The sequence below is a fragment of the Balaenoptera ricei genome, chromosome 19 (genome assembly GCF_028023285.1).
Source record: "Balaenoptera ricei isolate mBalRic1 chromosome 19, mBalRic1.hap2, whole genome shotgun sequence".
Taxonomy (NCBI): domain Eukaryota; kingdom Metazoa; phylum Chordata; class Mammalia; order Artiodactyla; family Balaenopteridae; genus Balaenoptera; species Balaenoptera ricei.
This window is the reverse complement of record NC_082657.1, coordinates 12,329,082-12,352,223: the sequence shown is the minus strand read 5'-3', so window position 1 is coordinate 12,352,223 and position 23,142 is coordinate 12,329,082. Positions and strand designations below refer to the sequence as shown.

Here is a 23,142-nt window from a genome sequence, read left to right as displayed (position 1 = left end):
ATTGGACAGAAGAGAAGAGAGGGAAGGCCTTGACATGTCTTACCCGAGGTCCCCGGGCCCTGAAACCCTGAGGCTCTGGTCAGGTTGCCCTCTTCTTTGCCTGTTACAGGAACGACTGCGATGAGGCGGTCAGAGTAATTTTGGGGAAGCTAGATTGTTTTATTCACCTACATATGTGTCCTAGACACCGCAGGACTAGTAGCAGGTGGTTTCTTGGCAGGGTGATCCTGGCATTTGCGTCAGGCTTATGAAAGGGCAGCCCTAAGCTCGCCGAGGAGAGGGGCGGATCGGCGAGGGATTGTTAGCCAAGATGGCGGTGGTGGCTGCCGCGGCGAGGGTTTGGGGGTCAAGTCGAGGCTTGGGCCGGGTTGGCCTCCTGCTCCTGCGGCAGCCAGGGGCTCGTGGGCTGGCTAGATCAGTGAGTACCTGGGACACCAGGGAGTTTTCTCCAAGGAGGTATAGGGATGTTTACGCTGTCTTCAGAGTGGGGGGTTCCCTGTAGGGAGTGGAGGAAGGGCTGTTACAGAGGGACAAGGGCTGGAAGAACCACTTGGAGAGGACACCCAAAGGAAGAACTTCCAGTTCCTTAGGAGGAGAAAAGCCAGGCAGCTCCTTTGTAACCCTGAGGGAGAGAGACAACTTGGAGAGAGCGAGGGAGTTTCTTATTAGTTGCCGCCGTTCCCCAGGGGAGGCCGCTTGGAGGACACGGGGGTGGGGGTGGGGGGAAGGTGTGACCTTTCCTCTCAGGGGTTGGCGAAAACTGCCTTTGTAAGGGACAGACTTTCTTCTCGGTAAAGACAACCCCCCACTTCAAGGAGGAGAAAAGAGAGATGAGGTTTCCCATCAGGGGCTTTTATGGTGCCCTTTGCTCCAACTCTGATTTTAAAATGAATTGCGTAAAAAAGTCGTTTGATCCTGTGCCCCCTGATAGAATGCCTTGTCGGTTTTGGTGACTGTACAGAGAAGATGGTCAATAAATATTTGTTGAATTAATGAGTGAGTGGGATCGGGGGCGGGGGGAGAGAGGTCCAGACAGAGCACTTAGCCCACATTTCTTAGAAACACTTGAGAAATGCCTTGTTTCTTGTCAAGAGTGTTAGGTTGATGCTGCTAATTGCTAGCTCACACAGCAGAAATCTAGTTAGGAGCCGTTATTTAGGAGCGAGGCTGGGGCTGAGAAAAGCTGTGAACTAAGATTTCGCATATAAGAGAGTCATGGTTAAGAAGATGGGCTCAGGAGCTAGACCATGTGGCGCCATGTCCCTAATCTGCCACTTTCCAGCTCTGTAGCTCTGGGCAAGGGACTGCTCCTCTCTGGACCTAATTTCCCCCTCTGTAAAATGCTAACAATGGCCACATCATAGGGTTGTGTAAATTAAATGTGTAAAGTGCTAAGAACAGGACCTGGTGCAATCGGAATGTCGGCCGCTGTTGAAAGTGAGGGTGGAGGGAAGGGACAGAAACTGGCCTCCGAGATGGGGGAGAAGAAAGGAGGTGACCTTGAGAGGGTCTGGATTGGTGAGGGCCTTGGCCGGAAATCTATCAAGATCTTGTGGGGTTGGGCCTGACTATCTGATGCCCAAACCATGGGGAAGGGAAGATGGAATCTGGGAAGAAGCTCTAGCTAGGGAGAGAAACGGGGGCAAGAAGATGGGCTGGGAGTGAGGTGTGGGGACATCTAGGAAGGGAGTTGAATCAGGTAATTTCCGAAGGGCTGCTGGAGCAAGATGGAGGTGGTAGAGCCCCTGCCTTTGGGCTGTTCTCCGTCAGTTTTTTGTTTTTTTTTTTGGAGCAGTCAGATTCCCCACAGCTGAGCTCCCTAGAGCCCATTGGTTGGGCCTGCGCGGTGGGGGTGGGCTGTACTGGGGCAGGAGTAGGGAAGGGTCATTCATGACTGATTAAATCTGCTTCCTTCCTGGCTCAGTCTCCTTGCTGCCCTTCCCGCCTAGTTCTCCTCCTTTTTTTTTTTTTTTTTTTTGGCGGGTTGGATTGGGGGGAGCAGGAGGTCTTTCAGAGTCCCTGCGTTTTGCTTATATATTTTTAGAGTCCCTGTTTTTTCTTCTCCACTTTTAAGTATTTGTTTTTTTCTTAAGATTTAAAAAGGAATTTTTTTTTTTTTGAGGGGAGGGAAGGCGTAGTAGCATTTAGTCAAAGATTTTTGAGCCTGATCTAGAACTTGTTATAATGATAGGAGTGTTCTATGTCTGTGTTGTCCAGTGCAGTAGCCACTAGCCACACGTGGCTACTGAGCACCTGAAATGTGGCTTAGCATGACAGAGGAACTGAATTTCTCATTTAATTTTTTTAAAATAAATTTATTTATTTATTTATGGCTGCCTTGGGCTTTTTCTAATTGCGTTGAGCGGGGGCTACTCTTTATTGCGGTGCACGGGCTTCTCATTGCGGTGGCTTCTCTTGCTGCGGAGCACGGTCTCTAGGCGCGAGGGCTTCAGTAGTTGTGGCTCGTGGGCTCAGTAGTTGTGGCACGTGGGCTCTAGAGCGCAGGCTCAGTAGTTGTGGTGCACGGGCTTAGTTGCTTCGCGGCATGTGGGATCTTCCCGGACCAGGGCTCAAACCCGTGTCCCCTGCATTGGCAGGCGGATTCTTAACCACTGCACCACCAGGCAAGTCCTTGGCTAGTGTCTTAATGAAGCACTTTATCATTTATAGTGCCATCTGACACCGTTATTGTCTTTCATACTGCCATACTGCAAGGTATGTACTGGTAGTTTTCTTCTATTACAGGGGAGGAGACTGAAGCTCAGAGAGGTGAGGTCTGAACTTGGAGCTCTGGACTCCAAAGCCCAGTCTCTTTCCACAGTACCAGGCTGCCAGGAGGAGAAGGGGTAGGGCTTCGGTTCAGGTCTTGCAACATCCTGCTTAGTCCAGACCTGGTGTGTATCATCAGCCTCTGCCTGGGGCGGGTGGGAAGAGGGGGTGGGAAGAGCCGACCTCAGCCCCCATCATGCCCTCCCTTCACTGCTCTTCAGCCCCACTGGCCATTTCCCCCTTTCCTTGGATGAGCTCCTCCCACCCGGAGGCCTTTGTAGGGATATGGTCCTTCAGGTGTCAGGCTGAGAGCTCACTTCCTCAGAGAAGCTTTCCTGACCCCGTGACCAGTCTCAATGTGTAAAACAGGGGCAATAGCAGTACCTCCCTCAGAGATGCGGTGAGGGTTAAAGGAAACAGTTCTTAGGAAGCACTTACACATATATCCATGTGCTCGGTAAGGGCTCAAGAAATGGGGGCTGCTGTTTTCCTCCAGGAACAGTGAATCTGCTGTGGCCTTGACTGATGCAGGGAAAGGATGCTTCCCATCTTCAGTGGCTGGGGGAGCTTAGTGCTGCTAAAGCCCCCAGGTCCCCGAGGCCAGAGAAAGCCTGATCCATCTCCACACTTCCCTGGCCTCCCCAGCCAGATCCCCCTGGAAGGGGAGGCCGCTGATGAGGCCACTGACATTCCTGAGCTGGAAGTAAAGCCAAGGTCAGCTTTGCACTGTTTGAGGCAGAGCGCCTGAGACTCCAGAGAGAGAGCAGGCTTGGCTGGCCTCAGCTGTCCTAGCTTCAGAGGACTCGGTTAACCGGCACCATCCACACAGCCTTCCCTGGCTGGACCCCGCTCTTCTCTCCAGCTTCCCTGTAGTGGGCAGGCTGCCTGGCTTCATGTGCTGACATCACTGCTCGTGATCTCCCTGGTCATGGACGAGTCACCTAAGCCCGCTGTGCCTCAGGGCCACCTGTGTGGTACGGAGGTGTGGTCATGGCGCCTGCTTCACCTGGGTGCCGTGCAGGTTCAGTGAGACACAGGCATCACACAGCAGGTGCCTGGTGTGGCGCCGAGGCACGTAGTTAAGTGCCGTGGTTAACGTGCTGCAGCCAGGTGGTCTCTAGCCTCAGAGCCTTTGTCCTTCCCAAGGACTGACGTGTTCTCCCCCCAGCCTTTGCCTGGCTCACCCCTGCTCGTCCCTCAGGCCTCGGCTTCGCTCCCCCTTCTCCAGGAAGCTTTTCCTCCTGCTGCATGTGATGCAGCTAGTGAAAGGCTTCCTCCTCGAGCTACGGCAGGTGCTTTATACCCGCCTCACCACCAGCCAGTGAAATAGAAATTCTTATTTCCACAAGGGGACACGGGTTGAGGGAGACAGTCTCCTACCCAAGGTGACGTGGCTGGAAAGGGACAGAGCCAGGATTCAAACACAGGCCGCTTGGCTCTCCAGCCCTCATCCTACCCTGCCTGTGTGGTAACTAACCTCTCCGCGATCCTGCCTCCTCTGACATCGCCCCTCCCTGACTGTAACTTGTGTGTTCAGTGTCTGTCATCCGTCTCTCCCCGTTGTCCCCAGCCCTCAGTTCAGGGCCTGACTTGGAGCAAATATTCAATGATTACTTGTTTGACCACTACGGTCATCAAGTACACTTGTTAGCTAGTCATATTTATCGAGTGTTTGTTACGTGTCAGGCACTGGGCTGAGCACTGTACACACGGGCTCTTTAAATCCTCAGGACCGGGCTTCCCTGGTGGCGCAGTGGTTGAGAGTCCGCCTGCCAATGCAGGGGACACAGGCTCAAGCCCTGGTCCGGGAAGATCCCACATGCCGCGGAGCAGCTAAGCCCGTGCGCCACAACTACTGAGCCTGCACTCTAGAGCCCGCGAGCCACAACTACTGAGCCCTCATGCCACAGCTACTGAAGCCTGCACGCCTAGAGCCCGTGCTCCGCAGCAAGAGAAGCCACCGCAATGAGAAGCCTGCACACTGCAACAAGTGGCCCCCATTGGCCGCAACTAGAAAAAGCCCGCGCACAGCAACGAAATAAATAAATAAATAAATAAATGCAGCCAAAAATAAATAAATAAATTAAAAAAAAAAACAAACACTGTAAAAAAAAAAAAAAAAAAGTCCTCAGGACCATCTGTGAGATAGATGCTCACACCGCCCTCGGTTTACACATGCGGAAACTGAGACTCTGGGAGCGTAATTACACTCCCGAAGGCAGCAGTCAACTCCGAGTCCCTGCCCTTAATTAACTGTGGCCCCATAGGGAGTGGCTCGAGGAGGGGCCACCCCAGTCCTGTGGGGCAGACCTTGGCCTTCCAGAACAGGTGTCTGTGTCCTGTGTGGTAGGAGAGAGCGTGGCTTCAAGGCTTTGTGTAAATCTGTGCAGCTTCTGCCATTGTAGGTCACTGCCACCAGGACAAACCCACTCCCCCACCAAAAAGAAGGAAAAATGGGTGGAGACGCATACTTCCTCTGCAGGCATTTTAGCACCCACTCACATTATGGAGCATTTCCTCAGGGCCAGGCTCTGTGCCGAGCCCTTTGGTAGCTCAAGGAATCAACACAGTAACCGTGGGGTAGGTACCACCTTCATCTCTGCAGGCCCAGGAAGAGGGGGCACGGCCAAAGCCCAACTCCAGGGTACAGGGGGCATCAAGGTACCCTGACCGTAGCTCTCCAGCCTCTGGAGGCAGACAGTCCTGCCCTGACACCAGGGTTTGTTCGGAGCCCCGTGACCCTGTCCTCCTGGCCCCTGGCCTCCCGTCCTAGAGCCCGTCCCCAGATGGCATCTCCCCTGTGTCTCAGTCTCTCTCTGGAGTGTCCGCTGGGGCCTCGGTCTGGAATTACAATACAGTCTTGAGATGCAGTCAGCCCTTCTCCCCAACTCCTCTTTTCCCCATCTTCCCAGGGTGACAGCCAATTTCCTTTTTCCCATTTCCTGACCCTAGATTTTGGTTTTTTTCCTCTTTTACCAATTTTTGAGCATGTAACGTGTCCTGTGCCTTTGCTGAACCCTTTGTGTGCCTTAGGAACTCTTTGCAGCAGCCCTCTGCAGCCTTTTCGCAGATAAGGAAATTCAGAGACACAGTGTTTTGCAGAGGGCTGTGCAGTGAGCTGAGAAATTGGAACCCAGGTCAGTCTGCTTCTAAGCCAGTGAACTTAACTGCTCATTCATCCGTTCGGTCAGTAATTGCCTGTTGAAGTGTGTGCTCTGTAAACCGATGTGGACATGCTCCTTGCCTCCCTGGAGCTTGTGATGTGTGTGGGAGATACACATGAGAGGAATGGATCCTCTAGGTGAATGGAAGGGTCCGGCCGCGTGAGCGCTCCGAAGGCGGAAGCACGGTCTGCGAGAGTTGGGCCGCTGCCGTGCTGTTGTCAGGCCTGGACCCGCCCTGCCGTTGGGAGTATAATTTCCTTTATATCCTCACAATCATAAATGCAGATAAACGCACACATGTTCACATTCCCCTGCTGGAACCTGGGACGGCCTCTTTGCCGCAATTGAAGGAGTGAGGGCGGGGAACACATTTGAGCACCCATGTGTGGGATCCAGCTCATGACAAGCCCAGACATTCTTCTTCAGCGCCTATTGGAAGTGAAGCCGCAGTTACTGAGCTGAGAGGAACCTGGCGGCCGGTGGAAAGTAAAGATGCAGACGTGTGCAAAGTGGGCCAGCAGTGGCAGCCGGGGTTGGGGGCCTGGGTTTAGGGGTCTGGATGTCAGCCCTGCCCAGGTTTGAAGCCCAGTCCTGACTTATTTGTTTTAGCCCTGGGGCCTGGTGCAGGGAGGTTATATTACCTCCCTGAACCTGGGTTTCCTCGTCTGAAGGGCAACAGTACATACTCTCTGCCTCACGGATGTGCTCTGAGGACTCAGTGAGGGTTCTGCGTGCGGACCTCAGCCTGGTACCCGGCAAAGGCTTAATATAGGGGCGCTGTTGCAATGCTGAGACTAGTTCAAGGCATTCTAGCTCCAGTGCTGAGAAATGGAATTGGTTCCCTTCCTGGTGCACATGTAGGCTTCTCCCGGGCTTTCCCCAACAGGCCTCCTCTCAGCCGGGGTGGGGGTGTGTGTGATGCTTCCCACGGGACTCCTTCCCAGTTCCACAAGGGACGTGCCATTGCTCACTTTTTGCCTTTTGCGTGTCCTGTTACCCCAGCTTCAAATGCTCTTTCCCTGACTCCTAGATATCCTTCAGGTCCCAGCTCTCATATCACTTCCTCAGGGGAACCTTACCCTCTTTCCACTCTGCTCTCGCCCCATGGCTTCTCCTGGGAGAATACGCATCACCCTCATCCGCTCGGTGTTACTTGTTGAGGCTCTATCTTCCTTGCTGGGCGGCAGGGACAGGTAGGTGTCTTGCCTCTCTTAGGTGCCCAGAACCCAGCACAGGCCGTGGAACGAAGCAGGTGCTCAAATATTTGTTGAATGAGTCAGTCTGGGCTCCTGAACTGGAGTGGAGAGGGTGGTAAAGTGTGTGGAGCAGTTTGCCAGGTGATGGGGAAAGAGGCCTTTAGTACAGAGAAGAGAGCAAGAGATGTGGTGGTAGAAACGATAATCAGCATCTTTGAGCCTTTACTATACGTACAAGTACTCTGCTTGCCATTTTATACACGTGATTTTGTTTGAGCCGCGCAGTGTTTCCATGAGGTGTTCTCCATTTTACAGGTTGAGAAAGGGGAGATCTGAAGAGGGCAAGTCCCGTTCCCATGGTCACTCAGCAAGGGATTTGAACTTGGCAGGCTGACTCTTAAGGGCTCACAGACATAAGCTCTAAGCTGGGTGGCCTCCTTGTGGGTAGAGGGGTCAGTAAAGAGCCCTTCTGGCTGACTGGAGGTCGCTGTGCAGGGGTGTGTGTGTGTCTGTGGTAGCCGTGGGAGACGGAGAGGACGGGGTAGCGGTGGTCAGCCCTGGAGAGGCCTTGAAATGCCAGGGTGAGGACTTTGGGCCTCTGATAATAATAACTACTGGTTCTTGAGCTGCCTGCCACTTTATTAGATTATTTAATCTTTACAGCAACCCTGTGTGATAGATATTATGATTTTTTCACCCCAGTTTTACAGCTGAGGAGCTGAGACACAAAGCAGTTGTAGGAACTTGCCCAATGTGTGACACATTGGGAAGGTGGCGGAGCCGGGATTCAGACCCTGTGCATCAGGCCCCAGAGTCCACCGCGGCTGTGGCGGCTTAATCACCAGGCCGTGCTGCCTGCCGCTGCGGGGTTGAGCCTGCAGAAGCTCTGCTGCTCCTGACATGGGTGTCTCCCCCCCCCCCCCCCCCCCCCGCCTTCTCTCCCCAGCACCCGCAGAGGCAGCAGCAGCACTTCTCGTCCCTGGATGACAAGCCCCAGTTCCCGGGGGCCTCAGCGGAGTTTATAGACAGGCTAGAGTTCATCCAGCCCAACGTCATCTCTGGGATCCCCATCTACCGCGTCATGGACCGGCAGGGCCAGATCATCAACCCCAGCGAGGATCCCCACGTGAGAGGCCGCTTCCGCCCCGACCCCGTGCCTCCATGCCCAGGCCCCTTGCCCGTCTCCTCCCCTCTGGTCCCACCTGGCCCACATCTGTCTGTGCCTCCATCTGCAGCTGCCCCAGGAGAAGGTGCTCAAGTTCTACAAGACCATGACGCTACTCAACACCATGGACCGTATCCTCTATGAGTCCCAGAGACAGGTGCGTGGGGACGGGCTGGGGAGAGGGGCATGGGACTACCTGAGGTCCCCCTACCTGTGTTTGGGCCACAAGACAGCTCCCAAGGAGGAGGGAGTGGAATGGAGATCCTTGTCTTGAGGTGCTTAGAGCTCTTGGGGTTCTGCTGGGGCTCTGGAGGAAGAGGGTGGGAGGGTCCTGCCCGAGGGCAGAAGGGTGGACCAGATCACGGAAAGCCTACTGTACGCCGGGCTGGGGGCTTAGCTGTGCTGGGAGAGGGCAGGCAGGAGAAGACTGGACTCCCCTTCCTCTCGGGCACTCACAGTCCTGAGAAACAGGGCGGCTCTCGGTGCTTCCGGGAGCGCGCGTGTCCAGTGTGCTGCGGTGCGGCGCTCGAGCGTCAGCCGACAGAGACCCAGGCAAAGCAGTGTCAGCAAAGAGGGAATTGGTTGACTCGACTGACTGCAAGTCCATAAGGCCCTGTTCCAGGCACAGCTGGACCCAGGGGGCTCAGAACATGTTTTCAGACCTGTTTCTCTCTCTGAGTGTCTTTTCTACTCTCCTTTGCCTTGGCTTCCTTCATTCTCAAGCTGCGGTGGTCTCTGGAAGCTCCAGATTCACGGAGAGGTGGCAGAGAAAGGGTTCCGGGTACGGGCTCTGGAGCGAGACTGCAGTTAGGGTCCGCATTCTGTCACTCTCTAGCTTTGTGGCCCTGGGGGAGTTGCTTAGCCTCTCAGTGCTTCAGTGTTCTCGTCTCTAGCTACTGTATGGGGTTGCTGTGAGGATTGATGGTGGCCTCCGTAATGGCCTTAGGAACAGTGAAACTGGCATTTGTCATGGATACCAGCCTTGCAATTATTATCCTTTCTGTTTAGCAGTGGAAAGAGAATGTCTGGTCCCTAATGTTCCAGCAAAAGGCCCAGAGCTGATGCTTATTGGCCAGGCTTTGGTCACAGACCCCTCCTTGAGCCAGCCCATGTGATTGACCGGCCAAGCCGGGGCCACGTGCCGATCCCCAGGAACCGAGGGAGCAGAGGCCTGGAGTCCGCCCCTCCCAGGCTGCGGAGACAGAGCAGGAGCCTGGGGTTCCTGTTAGAAAAGCGGGAAGAACGCTGGGCAGGCTCGTCCTCAGGAGTGGGGATGGGCTTGGGAATCTGCACTTGTATCAGGCCCCCAGGTGACCCCCCTGTGACCCGACTGTGGACTGAAAGCGCGAGGCCCACGGAGGACAGTTCCGAGCAGATCAGGCGGGCAGCCAGCTCCCTGGTTCTCTTGCTCACAGGAGCACTGTGTGTGGGTTCTCCGCCCAGCCCAGAAGCTTCCCTTGGCTCCTCCCATCCACGGCATCAACCCCTGCCCTTCCTGTCCAGCCTGCCTCCCACTCACTGTGGCCTCGGCCGTCTGCTCCCCTCTGCGTGGCCTCAGTGCCAGGCCACCCCTCCCACCCTCTCTGACATGCCTGGGCTCCTTCCTGACCCCTGGGTTGGCTGCGCAGACGGGGGCTTTGGAACCCGACGGACGTGGGTCCAGTCACAGATGTGACTTCAGGCAGGTGATTTTTCTTGTCTTTGCCTCGGTTTCTTTAGTGTATTAAAACATAGAAATAACAAGAGAACCCACCCCGCCCCACCCCACCGGGTGGGGGTGGGAATTCTGTGAGACCCGGCATGTCAAGCCCCTTGCCCATTGGCTGACACAGGGAACCCTCAGTAAGATCAGCTCAGCCATCAGGTTTCAGCCTTCCTTAGCTAGGGTTATCCCAGCAGCCCCCCATCCCAACAGAAATAAAAGCAGTAGTTTAAACAGATTAATAGGTTTTTTTGTCTTGCATGAAAGAAATGTGAAAATAGGTGGTCGGGGCTGGTATGGTGGCACCACGATGTCATTGGACACCCAGCACTGGCTTCTAGCCTCCAGGGCCCCTCATAAACCAAATGGCTGCTGGAGCCTCCTCCATCATGTCTCGTTCCAGGCAGGAGGTAGAAGGAAGGTGGAAGGTCAAACGTGGCACCGCCCAGCTATCTCCCCACACCCACATTTATAGAACTTTCCAGGCAGTCCCACCAAATAACATCACACGTTTCATCGGTCACTCCCAGCTGCAAGGGAGACTGAGAAAGTAGTCTTTTAGTCTGGGCAGGTGCTGTCTGTGGTGGAATGAGATCTGTTAGCAAAGAGGAAGAGGGATCTGATACCGGGTAGGCAACCAGGGACCTCTGCCACTAGCCCAGGTCCCGTCTCCTCAGGGGGCCCCCCTCTCAGGCTCCTCCCCACACCAACCTCGACAGCCCTGCCAGGCCCTCAGCACCCAGCATCGGCCCCACTCATCGCTTTTAATTGGCTCCCCACTTGGAAGAAGGTGGTGTTCATCTGGCTCCCCCACTGCGACAGGAGGCCCCTGCGGCACACATGAGGCCTGGGCACAGGGCGTCCTGTGGCTGCTGACCCGGTTGGCTCCATTTTTACCTTACATCCAGTCCTGCTTACCTCCACCTCTGTGCCAGGGCTCCCGGATCTCCAGCCAGACTTTACCTCTTAGCCCCCGATCTACTTGGCTTCTCACCCTGGGTGTCCCTCACCAAATTCAGCCCGTCCAGACTTGACCTCAGCACCTTCCCCACCCCCCGGACCTGCTCCTCTTCCGCCCTTAGGCCATTTCTCAGTGACGGTACCGCCGTCCACCCATTTGCCCAAACTGGAGACCTACTGGTACTCCCTGTCCCCTCCCACCCCCTCACTATCACTTTCCCCTCTCATTCACTCTGCCCTTAGGTATTTAGTTAGAAATCCATTCTGCTGCTCAGCACCACCATCAGGAACCCAGACTTCCTCCCTTTCTGCTTCACCGTCGTGGCCGACTTGGCTTCCGCCCTGTGCTTGTTGCCTCACGGTCACAAGATGGCTGCCACAGGTCCAGGCTTCATGGCTGTGTGCAAACCTGGAGGGAAGGGGTGGCAACAGCTGCAGTGATCTCTTTTATCAAGAAAGCAAAAGCAGATTTCCACTTAATTCTCTGGCTGGAACTTGTGTCCTGTGGTCGCTTCTGACTGTAAGGGAGGCTGGGAACATATTTTTCCAGGCTCTGGGATTAGGGGGCTCAGGAGAATGGAGTTGCCCTGGGCACCGGTGCAGCGAACCAACAGGGGCTGCCGCTCCCTGCACCGCTCACTCTGCTTCTCAAGACTCTCAGCCATCCTCTCCCTGCCGCCTGCCACCACCAGGCCAGGCCGCGCCCCCTCCCACCTGGCGCTTGGCGCTCATTCCTGTCTTCTCCATCCGTTCCCACGTGGTAGCCTGGGAGACATTTTTAAAACATCTCTCCCCTGAGAACTGTTGGCAGGTTACCATCGTCCTCAGGGTAAAGTCCGGATACGTCATTCCCTGCGCCACCTGGGCCCTGCCTCTCTCTCCCTCCTCGTCGTTCTCCACCCCTCCCACTTTATGTCCCAGCCCTTTTGACCTCATGGCCTTTCTTGTTCTCTCTGCCTGGAAACCTCCACCCTCCCTACCTTTGTTCAGCGTAGGCCTTGCTCCTCGATGCCCCTCCACAGTGGGGCGGGTACCCCTTCAGCCCCCATCACGCAGCCCCATCACCCTGGCTCTAACCAGCCTGGCGGTTCCTCTGTGAAGGCAGGAACGCCAGCGTGGCCTGGCCCAGAGCCGGCCTTCAGGAAGCATCTGTTGAATCACAGAGTAATCAGAAGTTGGTCAGTGTTTGGATGTTTCTCTGTCATCGCCCAGTCTAACTGAACCCGGCCCTCTGGGCCCTCCTCCACCCCCAGGGCCGGATATCCTTCTACATGACCAACTATGGTGAGGAGGGGACGCACGTGGGGAGTGCAGCGGCCCTGGACAACACGGACCTGGTGTTTGGCCAGTACCGGGAGGCAGGTACGTCTGCCCGTGGCCCGGCCCTGTGGCGCAGGTGCCAGGGACCTGGGTCTGTGGTCCCCATCGAGACAGGTCAGGCCCAGTCCCTCCTGCTGTGAAGGCGAGGCCCACGTTAGTTACCAGCGTGCTCTTCTGGGAGCGGCACCTCGCCAGGGAGGCCTCAGGGGGCTTCCCCTCCGCGGAGGCCCGGCAGTGTTGTAGTTAAGAGCCTGTGCTCCTGACCATTCCATGCCCTGCCGGTGACCAGCTGTTCGATTTGGGGCGAGTCACTTCCGTTCTCCGAGCCTCAGTTTTCTCATCTTTGAAATAGAGATTAGGATGGGATGGCAACCCCTTGCGCTGCGGGGCTGCCGGGAGCCTGCAGTGAGGTCAGGCCGAGCTGGCCTCTTCCCAGGTGCCGTGTCCTTCACGCAGACGGGCGGGCGGGTTCCAGCCTGGGAGCCGCTAACTTCTGAGTGAACGAGGGAGAGGATGGAAGGAGCGGCGACTAGGCATGAAGAAAACGGATGAGTGTTAAGGAGAGACGGGGTGCAGGAGTGAGCCCGGGGGGCTGAGGCTGGGGTTCCAGAGCAGTTGTTGGCATGGGGCCCAGGAGGGGAGCCAGATCTGACCCCTCCTCTCAGGCGCTGCACGATCTTGGGCAGGTTGCTTAACTGCTCCTTGCCTCAGTTTCCTCATCTACAGTGGGAGACGGTGAACCCTCCCAAGACGGTTGTTGAGGGGTTTCACAGGGCAGATGACACAAAGCCCTCAGCACAGGGCCTGGCGTGGGGTAAGCACTCGGAGTCGGAGGCGATGTCGTGACCAAGGCCTCTCACCCGGGGGCAGCTCTTCAGTGGGCAGGTGTGGCCTGGCCGGGCTGGGTGCCCGCGCGCTCCCTGGACCAGCACAGCCTTCCAGTCTGCTCTCGGACTATCTACTGTCTCCGCTGCACCAGGCCCCCCACCCCACATGCTCCAGGGGAACAGACGCCCTGCGATACTGTCCGTGGTTCCGCATCATTAGATTTGCCCGGGCACTGGGCCGCAAGCCAGGCCCCTGCCACATTTGCTAAGTGCTTCGCACTGTTTCTGCTGAGGGGATCTCTCTGGGGAGGGCTCCAAGCAGGGCCTGGAGCGAGGGTCCTGGAGTTACGGGCGGCCGCTGGGCTCTGCACACGGGGGCTGTTTGGGCCCCGGCCGCCTCTGCAGGAGTGAGCCGTCCTGTACCAAGGGTCATGGAAGGCCCTGCACCCAGGCCGCTGCCGAGGGCGCCTGTGCGGGGCAAGGAGGAAAGGCAGGCCCCGCTTGTCCCAGTCCTGACTGGGCAGCTACTTCCCCGTGTCACTCTGTGTCTCCTGTGAAGTGGGGAGAACAAGGGCACTGAGAACCGTAGCGCTCACTGAGCTGTCCCCAGTGCTGGAAACCCTGGAGCCTGTGTCGGTCCCCCTCGCAGCAGAGTGGAGGCCCCTGCCCACCTCCCACTGGAGCGGCCGCAAGGAACCCCCGCCAGCCCCACCAGCTGTGCGAGCCAGGTGGTGCGAAGCTTGGGTCACAGAGGTGCGACCTTGTGGCGCCTTTGATGACGAGGTGGGCGTCCACCGGGGTTTTGTTTGAAGAAAGGATTTTACTGCCATGAGCAGGTTTGAATATTTCCTCTAGTCCACAGGTCGTGAGCGCGGCCCGTACTTTTATTTGGTTCATATGGTGATTTTGTTTTTAAGTAGATGAATTAGTGGAAATGCTTAAAAATCAGGTAGCTTCCCCTCCTCTCCCCTAGCGCCCCCCCCGCCCCAAAAAAAAGCAAGCTGGATTGCTCCTTTTGAAAAACTGGACCATCTGGCCTCCCTGGGCAGAGGTTAGGTGGTTTGAACAGCAGCCTCCGTCTTGAGGCAGGCTGTGCTTTCTGCTCTGCCCCCCTGCTTCCTGCACCCGCCTGGTCCCTATAAGCATCCGAACGCGCCTTCCCTGCTGTAGTACAGTCAGCGGAACAGGTCCCGGGCAGGAAGGGCCTGGCCCAGGGGCCCTCACAGGGTTGACCTGTCCCGCCCACCACCCGCCACGGTAACCCTGCCTTCTCCTGCACCAGGTGTGCTCATGTACCGGAACTACCCCCTGGAACTGTTCATGGCCCAGTGCTACGGCAACGTGAGCGACCTGGGCAAGGGGCGCCAGATGCCCGTCCACTATGGCTGCAGGGAGCGCCATTTCGTCACCATCTCCTCTCCACTGGCCACGCAGATCCCTCAGGGTGAGGATGCACGCCCCGGGCCCGCACACACAGTCTGACGTCGTTACCCTGCTCGTACCCTGCTCGGGCCCTAGCCTCCTCCATCCCTTCCGGGGGCTTCCTGGTGGCGTCACGGTCCTAGCGCTGGTCTGGGCTCTAGACTTACAAGACCCCTCTTGTCTGGGACCCTCGTAGGAGGGCTCTAGTGGTGTCTCTGCCCCATTCAGCAGGCTTGAGCAGGCACAATCACGCTCTCAGTTTCCCACGCTTGTGCCCCCCGCTGTGTCCATTCACCGGCACAGCCAGCTGCGTGGGACTGAGCGTATGCCAGCTTCCTTACTAAAGGTCACCCGGCAGGTAGCAAGGAGAGTAGGCACTCAAATCGTGGACCATGTGGCTCCAGAGCCTGGGTTCTCCACCCCGGCCCTGCCCTGCCTCTGTCCTGAGTGACTGCCCTAAAGCTTACTCCGCAAGCCCACGATGCTTAGCGCAGTCGGTGTGGCTTCTGTTAAAGGTGACTGCTTGTGAAGCAGACCCGCCAGGGGCAGGGCTGCGGCCACACAGTGCAAAAACAGGGTGTGGACAACCCCCCGCCCCCCGCCCTGTGGAGCCTGCACTCGGTCGAGGGTCAGTCTGCTCCAGGGCAGACACATGAGCTGATGTGTACAGGGCTTAGCAGAGTGCCTGGCACGTCAGAGGGCCCTGGGCACGTTCGCCCGGTGTGTTCTATTTGGGAACAGGAGCGGTTTGTGTCTGAGGTGGGAGGCGGACAGGGCAGCTTTCTGGGAGGAGGCAGCATTTTCACTGATTTCCATTTCGTAGGCTTTCCATAAGGTGGGGCCTGGCCCTCATCTTCCATTTGGGTGACCAGTTAAGTCACTCAGTTGGCCAGCGTGCGGAGTCCGTGCTGTGTGCTGGGTGCCATTCTAGGTGCATTGAACAGAGGCAGCAAACACCTCAGCCTTCCTGGTGCTGCCACTGGTGGGAGAGACGGACAGTAAACAGGATGAAGTAACACATGGAGTATGTCAGGGGTGATAAGACCCGCAGGGAAAAGTAAAGCTGAGAGGGAGCGGTTCTTGACGGGGGAAGGTGGGGACAGGTGTCCCCAGGTGACAGTACAGACCAGAAGGAGGTGAGAGAGGGAGCCACTCGGGATCTGGAGGCGGGTGCCTGCTCGATGATGTGTCTGAGGTGCCAGGAGGAGCCAGTGGGGCAGGTGTGGAGGGAGGGGTGCGCACAGGTGGGGTCTCAGGCTGTCGCCTTTTGAAGACACTTTGACCCAGCGTGGACCCGAGCTGGGGGAGGGGGAGGAGTCGCTGCAGAACCACCTGCCGGCTCGGCTGCTGCCCCGAGGGTAACAGGCTGGGTGGGAGGAGCAGGGGACAGGGGAGGAGGCTGCTGGGGCCAGAGGTGGGGCCGGGACAGCCAGGGAGGGGTTAAGGGCTGGGGAGAAGCGGTCAGATTCTGGCTCCGTTTTGAAGGTTGAGCGGGCATGGGGGCGTGGCAGAAAGTCAGGAGTCAAAGATGCTGAAGTTTGTGGCCTGAGCAGTTGGAAGGACGGAGCTGCCGTCAGCCGAGGGGAGGAGACTGTGGGCGGGGCAGCTCCTGGGGGAGCGGGAGGGGCGGCTCTGGTGTTTTCTTTCCCCTCAGAGCCTGGCAACAGCTAGCCTGAGGGCCGGAGCCCCGGCTGGGGTGCGAGGGTGTGGACGCGGGGAGGGCACGAGTGCAGGGAGACGCGTGTCTCTGCTCCTGCAGCGGTGGGGGCAGCCTACGCGGCCAAGCGGGCCAACGCCAACAGGGTCGTCATCTGTTACTTCGGAGAGGGCGCGGCCAGTGAGGGGGACGCCCACGCCGGCTTCAACTTCGCCGCCACCCTCGAGTGCCCCATCATCTTCTTCTGCCGGAACAACGGCTACGCCATCTCCACGCCCACCTCCGAGCAGTACCGCGGGGATGGCATCGGTACGGGCCCTGGTGGTTGCTCCCCGCCCTGCCTGCGCCCTCTCCTTCCTCCCCTCTCTCCCCACTCCCTGCTCCTGTCCCACCTGAGCCCTGGGGCCTGACCTGCCTCCCTGTCCCTACAGCGGCTCGAGGCCCGGGATACGGCATCCTGTCCATCCGCGTGGACGGCAATGATGTGTTTGCTGTGTACAACGCCACCAAGGAGGCCCGGCGGCGGGCCGTGGCAGAGAACCAGCCCTTCCTCATTGAGGCCATGACCTACAGGTGCCTGCCGCCCCCCGTCGGCCCCCAGCCTCGACCGCTGCTGCCCTCAGCACCTCCCCCACATTGATCACCGTCCCCGCGGCACGACCCCACTGCCCTGTACCGCGTAGCCCCTTCCGGCCTTTATTCCATCTCCTGCCTTCTCCCCTAGTCCACCACTTCCTTCCTGACCTTCACCTGAGGGCCGCCAGCCTGACCCTGGGTCCCCCTCCCGCTGGTAGGATCGGGCACCACAGCACCAGTGACGACAGCTCGGCGTACCGCTCAGTGGATGAGGTCAATTACTGGGACAAGCAGGACCACCCCATCTCCCGGCTGAGGCACTACCTGCAGAGCTGTGGCTGGTGGGGCGACGAGCAGGAGAAGGCCTGGAGGAAGCAGTCCCGCAAGAAGGTGAGGAAGGGCCGCCCTCTGTTGGAAACCACCCCAGGGGTCGTGTTCCGGGATGGTGTGTCACAGAGAACCCTGGAAGGATGGGGAGGCTGGGGCTTGGGGGCCATTGAACTGGCAGTCTCGGGGGTAACCCTGGTGACGTCTCTAATGTCATGATGCCAGGACACGTGCACCTCAGCCGTGTTCTGCCCTCAGCTCCTTCGCCTCTGGAGAGGGATACTGGGGTACCCACCTCAGAAGCTTGTCTGAGGGTTTGCATCTGACCCAGATGGGGTGTAAGTGTCCTCCAGAGTGTGTGCACTGCCCTCCTCGGCCCTGGTCATCAGACACCAGAAGCACTGCGGCCCAGTGGGCAGGGGCAGACCCTGGTGTCGGGCAGCATGTGCTTCCTGGCTCTGCCCCGACCACGTCATCGTGGGCACGTCCCTTCTCTTCGCTGTGCCTCGGTTTCCTCACCTCTGAGCTGCCTGCTTCTTAGGGCTGCTGAGAGGCTGAATCAATTCCATACTCTTAGTGTAGTGCCTGGTTCTGCTAAGGATGGAGATGCTGGGATTTGGGACATTAGTTGTCACCACTATTTTTTTTTCTTTCTTTTTTTTAAAATTTGTTAAATTTATTTATTTTTGGCTGCGCTGGGTCTTCGTTGCTGCGTGCGGTGTTTCTCTAGTTGCAGCGAGCGGGGGCTACTCTTAGTTGTGGTGTGTGGGCTTCTCATTGCGGTGGCTTCTCTTTGTCGTGGAGCACGGGCTCTAGGCGCGTGGGCTTCAGTAGTTGTGGCACACAGGCTCAGTAGTTGTGGCGCACGGGCTTTGTTGCTCCGCGGCACGTGGGATCTTCCCGGACCAGGGCTCGAACCTGTGTCCCCCGCATTGGCAGGCGGATTCTTAACCACTGCGCCACCAGGGAAGCCCGTCACCACTATTACGATGATTATTTCCGTTGTCCACGTGGGAACTTGAGGCTCAGGGGGCTTAACCCCTCGCCAGGATCCCACAGGTAGGAAGCAGGTTCCTGGGTGAGAGGTCGGCTGCCTGCCCACTGCCGCTTGTCCCCCAGGTGATGGAGGCCTTTGAGCAGGCCGAGCGGAAGCTGAAGCCCAGCCCCAACCTGCTCTTCTCAGATGTGTATCAGGAGATGCCTACCCAGCTCCGCAAGCAGCAGGAGTCTTTGGCCCGTCACCTCCAGACCTATGGGGAACACTACCCCCTGGATCACTTCGAGAAGTGAGGCTACTTGCCCCGTCCCCACCTTCCTCAGCTCTGCCTCTGAGGGGCAGAGGCGACGGGCAGGATGCTACCGCCTTCCCCTGACAGCTCCCTCCAACGTACTCGGGCCAGGGCAGTACTTGGGGCGGCTCCTGCTCCTCCAGGCTGTTACATCAGTGGGGCCTTGGTCAGCCCCTTCTTCGCCTTTAGTTACAGGGTCTTCTGCCAGGGGCTGGGCAAGGGCACCTGCAGGACCGGAAGCCCCTCAGGCCTGGGGGTGGACGAGGCAGGTCAGCCTGCGGAACTTATTCAGAGTGAGAGGGGGTCAGCAGGTAGTGAATAAACTATGTCTCCGCATTTGGCTCCATGCTACCTCTGGTTTCTGTTTCCTGGAGTTTGGGATGTGGGAGGAGAGGCCAGCATGAGTGGTTTGGGACCACCCCTGCTTCTCCAGTTGAGACAAATAAGGCCAAGGCTGTTGAGCTATCTTCTTCCTCCAGAAACTTCTGCAAGCTGGAAGGTCAGCTTCAGCAAACAGGATGGGGGTGGGGTCCTCCGGAGATGGCCCCTTGTCTCCCATAGAACGGGGTCAAAGCTGGTGTCCAGCAAGGTGACCAGGAGGCCATCGGAGCCGGCCTTGCCCAGTAAGGGTGGGGAGAGTGTCTGGTGTGAAGGTCAGGGTGCAGCTGAACTTTGCTCTGTAAACTACCTCAAGGCCCCGTAGACAGAGATGACGACTCCAGGCCTCAGAGTGGGGAGTGCATATTTTTCAAAAACTGAAAGACGGAAACAGTCTGTCGCCTTTTGGGGAGGCCCAGGGAGGGCTCAGGCAGCCTCCATTCCAGGACCCCCTTCCTCGCACCGAGGCCTAGAAAGAGAGGCTGAGCAAGGGGCTGGCGCCAAGGCCCAGGCCAGGTCTGCCCTCCCCGACCCTCCCCACCTCCGAGTCTCAGCACTGGAGCTGAGGGTCCCGCAGCTGTTTCCAGAGCCGGATGCTGTCCTGGGGGCTGAGGGGCCGCACCAGCAGCAGGTCACGGAGAGCACAGGGGTCAGCAGTGCGGTCTGCCGGCCAGGCCGTGAGGAAGCCTTTGTGGGTCCTGGGGGCCAGGCCCAGGGCTTGGAAGCACAGGCCGGTGTAGACATCGTCGAAGGGGAAGGGGGCCACGCGTGCCGCCGCCCGCAGCAGCCAGGGTGCCAAGCGGCCCGCGATGACGTAGCCGCCCCCACTTGCGTAGGCTGGGTAGCCGCCTTCAAAGAAGGACCCAGGCACGTAGAAGGGTCCCCCAGGCTTCCGGAGGGGCTTGGCCTGGGTGAAGACCTCACCCAGGTAGAGGCCACGGGCCGCGCTGGGCGGCAGGGCCTGCAGGTGGTCCAGAAGGGCGGGGATGTGCACGAAGGCGTCATCCTGGCCTTGCAGGATGAAGCTCACGCCGGGGCAGTGGCGGCCCAGCCAGGCTAGCAGCAGCAGGTCCTTGAGCGTCTGGTTGAAGGGGACGTCAAGGAAGTCCCAGAGCAGCAGGTCGCTGTAGTGGCGGCTCTCCCAGGCCACCAGGGAGCCTAGGTCAGGCCTCCCCTCGCCCGCTGGGGACCCCAGCAGGAAGAGCAGCCGGACCCCGGGAGCCGGCCGGCCCCACGTCTCCCTCACGGCCTGTCGTTCCGCAAAGCGCCCTGGTTCCGACTTGACAGCCAACAGCAGGTAGGGGACGTCGGGATCCTCGCAGCTGGCCACCTGGCCACCGCCGCCCCTGGCCAGCCAGCGTGGGAAGCTCCGGCAGGCTGCCGACAGCAGGAAGTGGCGGAGGTCCTCAGGGTAGGAGGCGAAGTCGGGGATCTCAGCCGCAGCGGCAGCTCCCCAAGCGCGGCAGTCCCCTGCCTCAGTGCTGTCCCCACCGGGCAGGGTCCCCAGCCGCCACTGCTGCTGGTTCCAGTAAGCCGAGGGCAGAGGGTCAGTCTGGCCCAGACGGGCCGAGAGGTTAGCCGGCAGGGTGGGCTCGGGGCTGGCTGGCGTGGGGCCTGGTGGGGTGCTGCGGGGTCCCGGGTAGGCCTTACCCAGCCGGGGCTCAGACGTCCACTCGATGTACACTTTGAGGCCCAGGAGTGTGAGCAGTGCTGACAGGCAGAGAAGGCACTTGGGGCAGCGCATGACCCGGCCCAGGAAGGGGCAGCTGTGGGAGCTGCGAAAGAGCCACAGAGGCCTTTTGGGGTGCAGGGACGGGCCCCCGGTCCCTGCCAAGCCCTCTAAGGCTTCTGTTAGTCTCAGATCCTACACCAGCCCTCCACCAACGACCCTGACTCTCCTCTCTTCCGGGACCTGCGAATCCCTGTTCCACTCGCATTCCAGCACCCTGTTCTTTCCACTCAGCCCAGCTCCTTCTACTTTCGTAGAAACCCGGGAGGCTACCTATCCCCCATCCCCACCCCAGAGACCAGGGACTCCGCCATTCCAACCTCCCTCTCCCCGCAGTTCATCCCCCTCACCAGGAGTCAGGATCACCGGGGTCACCTCCTCGCCCCACAGTCCCCACCCCAGGCACGGCTCCCTCCCCTTTACCTCTGGGTCCGGCTCCGGCCAGCTCCAGCGCCCGGGGCCTTGGGCCGGCCCTCTGCTCTCCTCCTCCTCTGGTGTCTCCAGCACTGTTGTTCTCCAGCCCAGCCCAGCCCAGCCCAGCCCAGCCGGTCTGCGGGAGGCTGGGAGGGCCCCAGGGGCCGGGAGGGACCGGGGCGGGGCTGAGGGAGGGGGAGGGGGGAGGAGGGCTGGAGGCAGACCTGAGGGTTGGGGCTCTGGCGTGTTGGGGCTGGTTTTCTGGTGAGACAGCGGGAAAGGTGCAGGGGTGGCTGCAGAGACCGGGAGCTGGCGGGCCGGGGAGGGGAGAACCCGGGGCCTGGGAGAGAGTCCGGGGAAGGGTGAGGCCGAGGGCCACTGGAGCCGGGGCTGGGAAGTGTCAGAATGGCCCAAGGGCAGGCAGAGTCCTAAAGTGGCCAGGCCGGAGGCCAGGGGCAGGGCCTGGCCGGGGGAGGAGGCGGTGGGGGGGGGGTGACTGTGCTGAGAGGGCACGGGTGACCTTGCCAGAGGTGGGGGTGTGTGGCCCGGAGTCAGGGGTCAGGGTGGGGATGGGGAAGGGGGCTGGTGGGGAGGAGGGGATACAGGCCGAGACAGACATTACAGAGAATGAAGAGACAGCCAGGGAGACCTCAGGGGCAGGCAGGGAGGAGAGACAGGCGGCAGAGATTCAGGAAGGCCGAGAGGAGAGAGCTGCAAGAAGAGAGAGAGAGGACGGGAAGGTGGAGACAGCTGGCGAGAGATAAGGGAAGCCCTTGTGGGGGAGGGTGGAGAGATGTGCAGGGGCAGGTGGAGGGACGACGGGGCGGGAGCAGAGAGCAGGGAGTCTGCCAGCCGAGCCAGAGCCAGGCAGAGGCAGCCGGACCCAGAGAGCAGCCGGGGAGCAGCCGGAGAGGAGCGGATGGAAGGGGTGGGGGGAGGGGGAGCCAAGCCAGAGGGCAGTGAAGGGTGGGGGCACCAGGAGCCCTGGAGCTGAGCTGACCCCCGTGCCTCCTCCGTCCCTCCCTGGTCCCACACTCCGGCCCTGGGCCTGTCACGCCCTGAGGCCCTGGCTCTGCCTACAGCGGCATGGTGACTCCAGGGACACTCCCATCTGCCCACCCCCCTGGGACCAGAGAGGGTGTCTGCCTGTGTTTCCGTCGCAGCCCTCCGGAGGCGTCTGCTGTTTGGGCTGCATCGGCTGTCTGGGGTGGCAGGCAGGTGGGGCTGCCTCATCCCAGACCTCCTGGAGCCTGGGCTGGGACGCAGGGCCCCCCAGTGAGCCTGGCCCGACTCCCCTTCACCCCACCCGGGTTGGGAACTGTCCACATCATCTCAGGAACCCTGTCTTTTGGACAGGGCAGCAGCAGTTGATTATCTGTCTAGCTGATTCCCTCTCCCCAGTATTGAATAATGGAGCCCATGGGACCAGATGGAGGAAGAGGGTACGGAGAAGGTGGGGAATACTGATGGAATAAAAGCCGGAGTGGGCTGGGGCAGGACCCTGAGCAACCTTGGAAGGGGTCTTCAAGCCCTCTTCCCCCCAGGCCGGGGTGGGGCGGTCCAGGCCTCCTGACTCTAGGCTCATCTAGCTTCTCCCAGGGCGCGGAGGTTCCTCCACCGGGGGGCCGAGTTTCGGCTGCAGTGTGCATCAGTCTGCAAATGCTCCAGTCAGGAGAGAGAAACTGCTCAGCAGGCGGAAGAGGTAAAGTCGAATGTCGAGAATGACTAAAGAGGTGCCCTCTTGTGGAACGTGGTTGGGTGGGTGTGCAGGTTGAAAGCGGTGGACCCCATCTTCCTGTCTCCCCCAGCCTTTGAATCTCCCTCTCCAGATTATGCCAGGGCGGTTCTGGCTTCTCGCCTTAGTAACCGTAGGTCACTGTTGAGTCCAGATGCCAGTCAGCCAACTAAGAAAGCTGTCAGGACCTCCCCAGCTGCACTAGCTAACTTGTTATACCCAGAATCTCTAGTAAGTGCCCTCCTATCGGTGAACTTGGCCCCATGCAGTGTGAGATCCACTCTCACTGGCCTAACACCCTGAGAACCCACTCCTGTGCGGGTTCCCCAGGGTTGACTCTACATCTGTTTGCAAGTCTTGCCCTTCAGTGTAAGAGCTGTTCCCTTCTGGGTCATAGTGAGCACCTGTCCTCTGGAGCGTGCTGAGACTTGACCCTTGGCATTTGTGGGTCGAGTGGCAGCAGGGAATGCTTGTGATAAGTCTTGAGAAAAGCAGGTCTGCCTTTCAAGGCA

The 23,142-nt window shown here is 58.9% G+C and overlaps 2 protein-coding genes across 3 annotated transcripts; one reads left to right on the top strand and one right to left on the bottom strand.

The window, feature by feature from the left end:
* The first annotated feature begins 290 nt into the window (after positions 1 to 290).
* Positions 291 to 18,725, top strand: BCKDHA (branched chain keto acid dehydrogenase E1 subunit alpha). The gene is made up of 9 exons (XM_059905129.1): positions 291 to 418; positions 8,076 to 8,255; positions 8,365 to 8,451; positions 12,210 to 12,318; positions 14,386 to 14,547; positions 16,285 to 16,491; positions 16,614 to 16,755; positions 16,977 to 17,148; positions 18,205 to 18,725. Exons 1-9 carry the CDS (start codon positions 311 to 313, stop codon positions 18,373 to 18,375), a joined length of 1,338 nt encoding a protein of 445 aa, XP_059761112.1. The 5' UTR covers positions 291 to 310; the 3' UTR covers positions 18,376 to 18,725.
* A 374-nt stretch (positions 18,726 to 19,099) lies between these two features.
* B3GNT8 (UDP-GlcNAc:betaGal beta-1,3-N-acetylglucosaminyltransferase 8) lies at positions 19,100 to 21,815 on the bottom strand. 2 transcript variants are annotated; one of them, XM_059905130.1, is made up of 2 exons: positions 20,905 to 21,815; positions 19,100 to 20,527 (listed from the first exon to the last, which is right to left on the bottom strand). In XM_059905130.1, exon 2 carries the CDS (start codon positions 20,494 to 20,496, stop codon positions 19,303 to 19,305), a length of 1,194 nt encoding a protein of 397 aa, XP_059761113.1. In that variant the 5' UTR covers positions 20,497 to 20,527; positions 20,905 to 21,815; the 3' UTR covers positions 19,100 to 19,302. The 2 variants fall into 2 exon arrangements, with proteins under 2 accessions (XP_059761113.1, XP_059761114.1); XM_059905131.1 differs by lacking the exon at positions 20,905 to 21,815 and adding an exon at positions 20,832 to 20,884.
* Positions 21,816 to 23,142: the final 1,327 nt, after the last annotated feature.

Coding starts and splice junctions, on each gene's coding strand:
- BCKDHA (XM_059905129.1), top strand. CDS start 311: ATGGCGGTGGTGGCTGCCGCGGCGAGGGTTTGGGGGTCAAGTCGAGGC. Junction 419..8,075: donor CTCGTGGGCTGGCTAGATCA/GTGAGTACCTGG, acceptor TTCTCTCCCCAG/CACCCGCAGAGGCAGCAGCA. Junction 16,756..16,976: donor ATTGAGGCCATGACCTACAG/GTGCCTGCCGCC, acceptor TCCCGCTGGTAG/GATCGGGCACCACAGCACCA.
- B3GNT8 (XM_059905130.1), bottom strand. CDS start 20,496: ATGCGCTGCCCCAAGTGCCTTCTCTGCCTGTCAGCACTGCTCACACTC.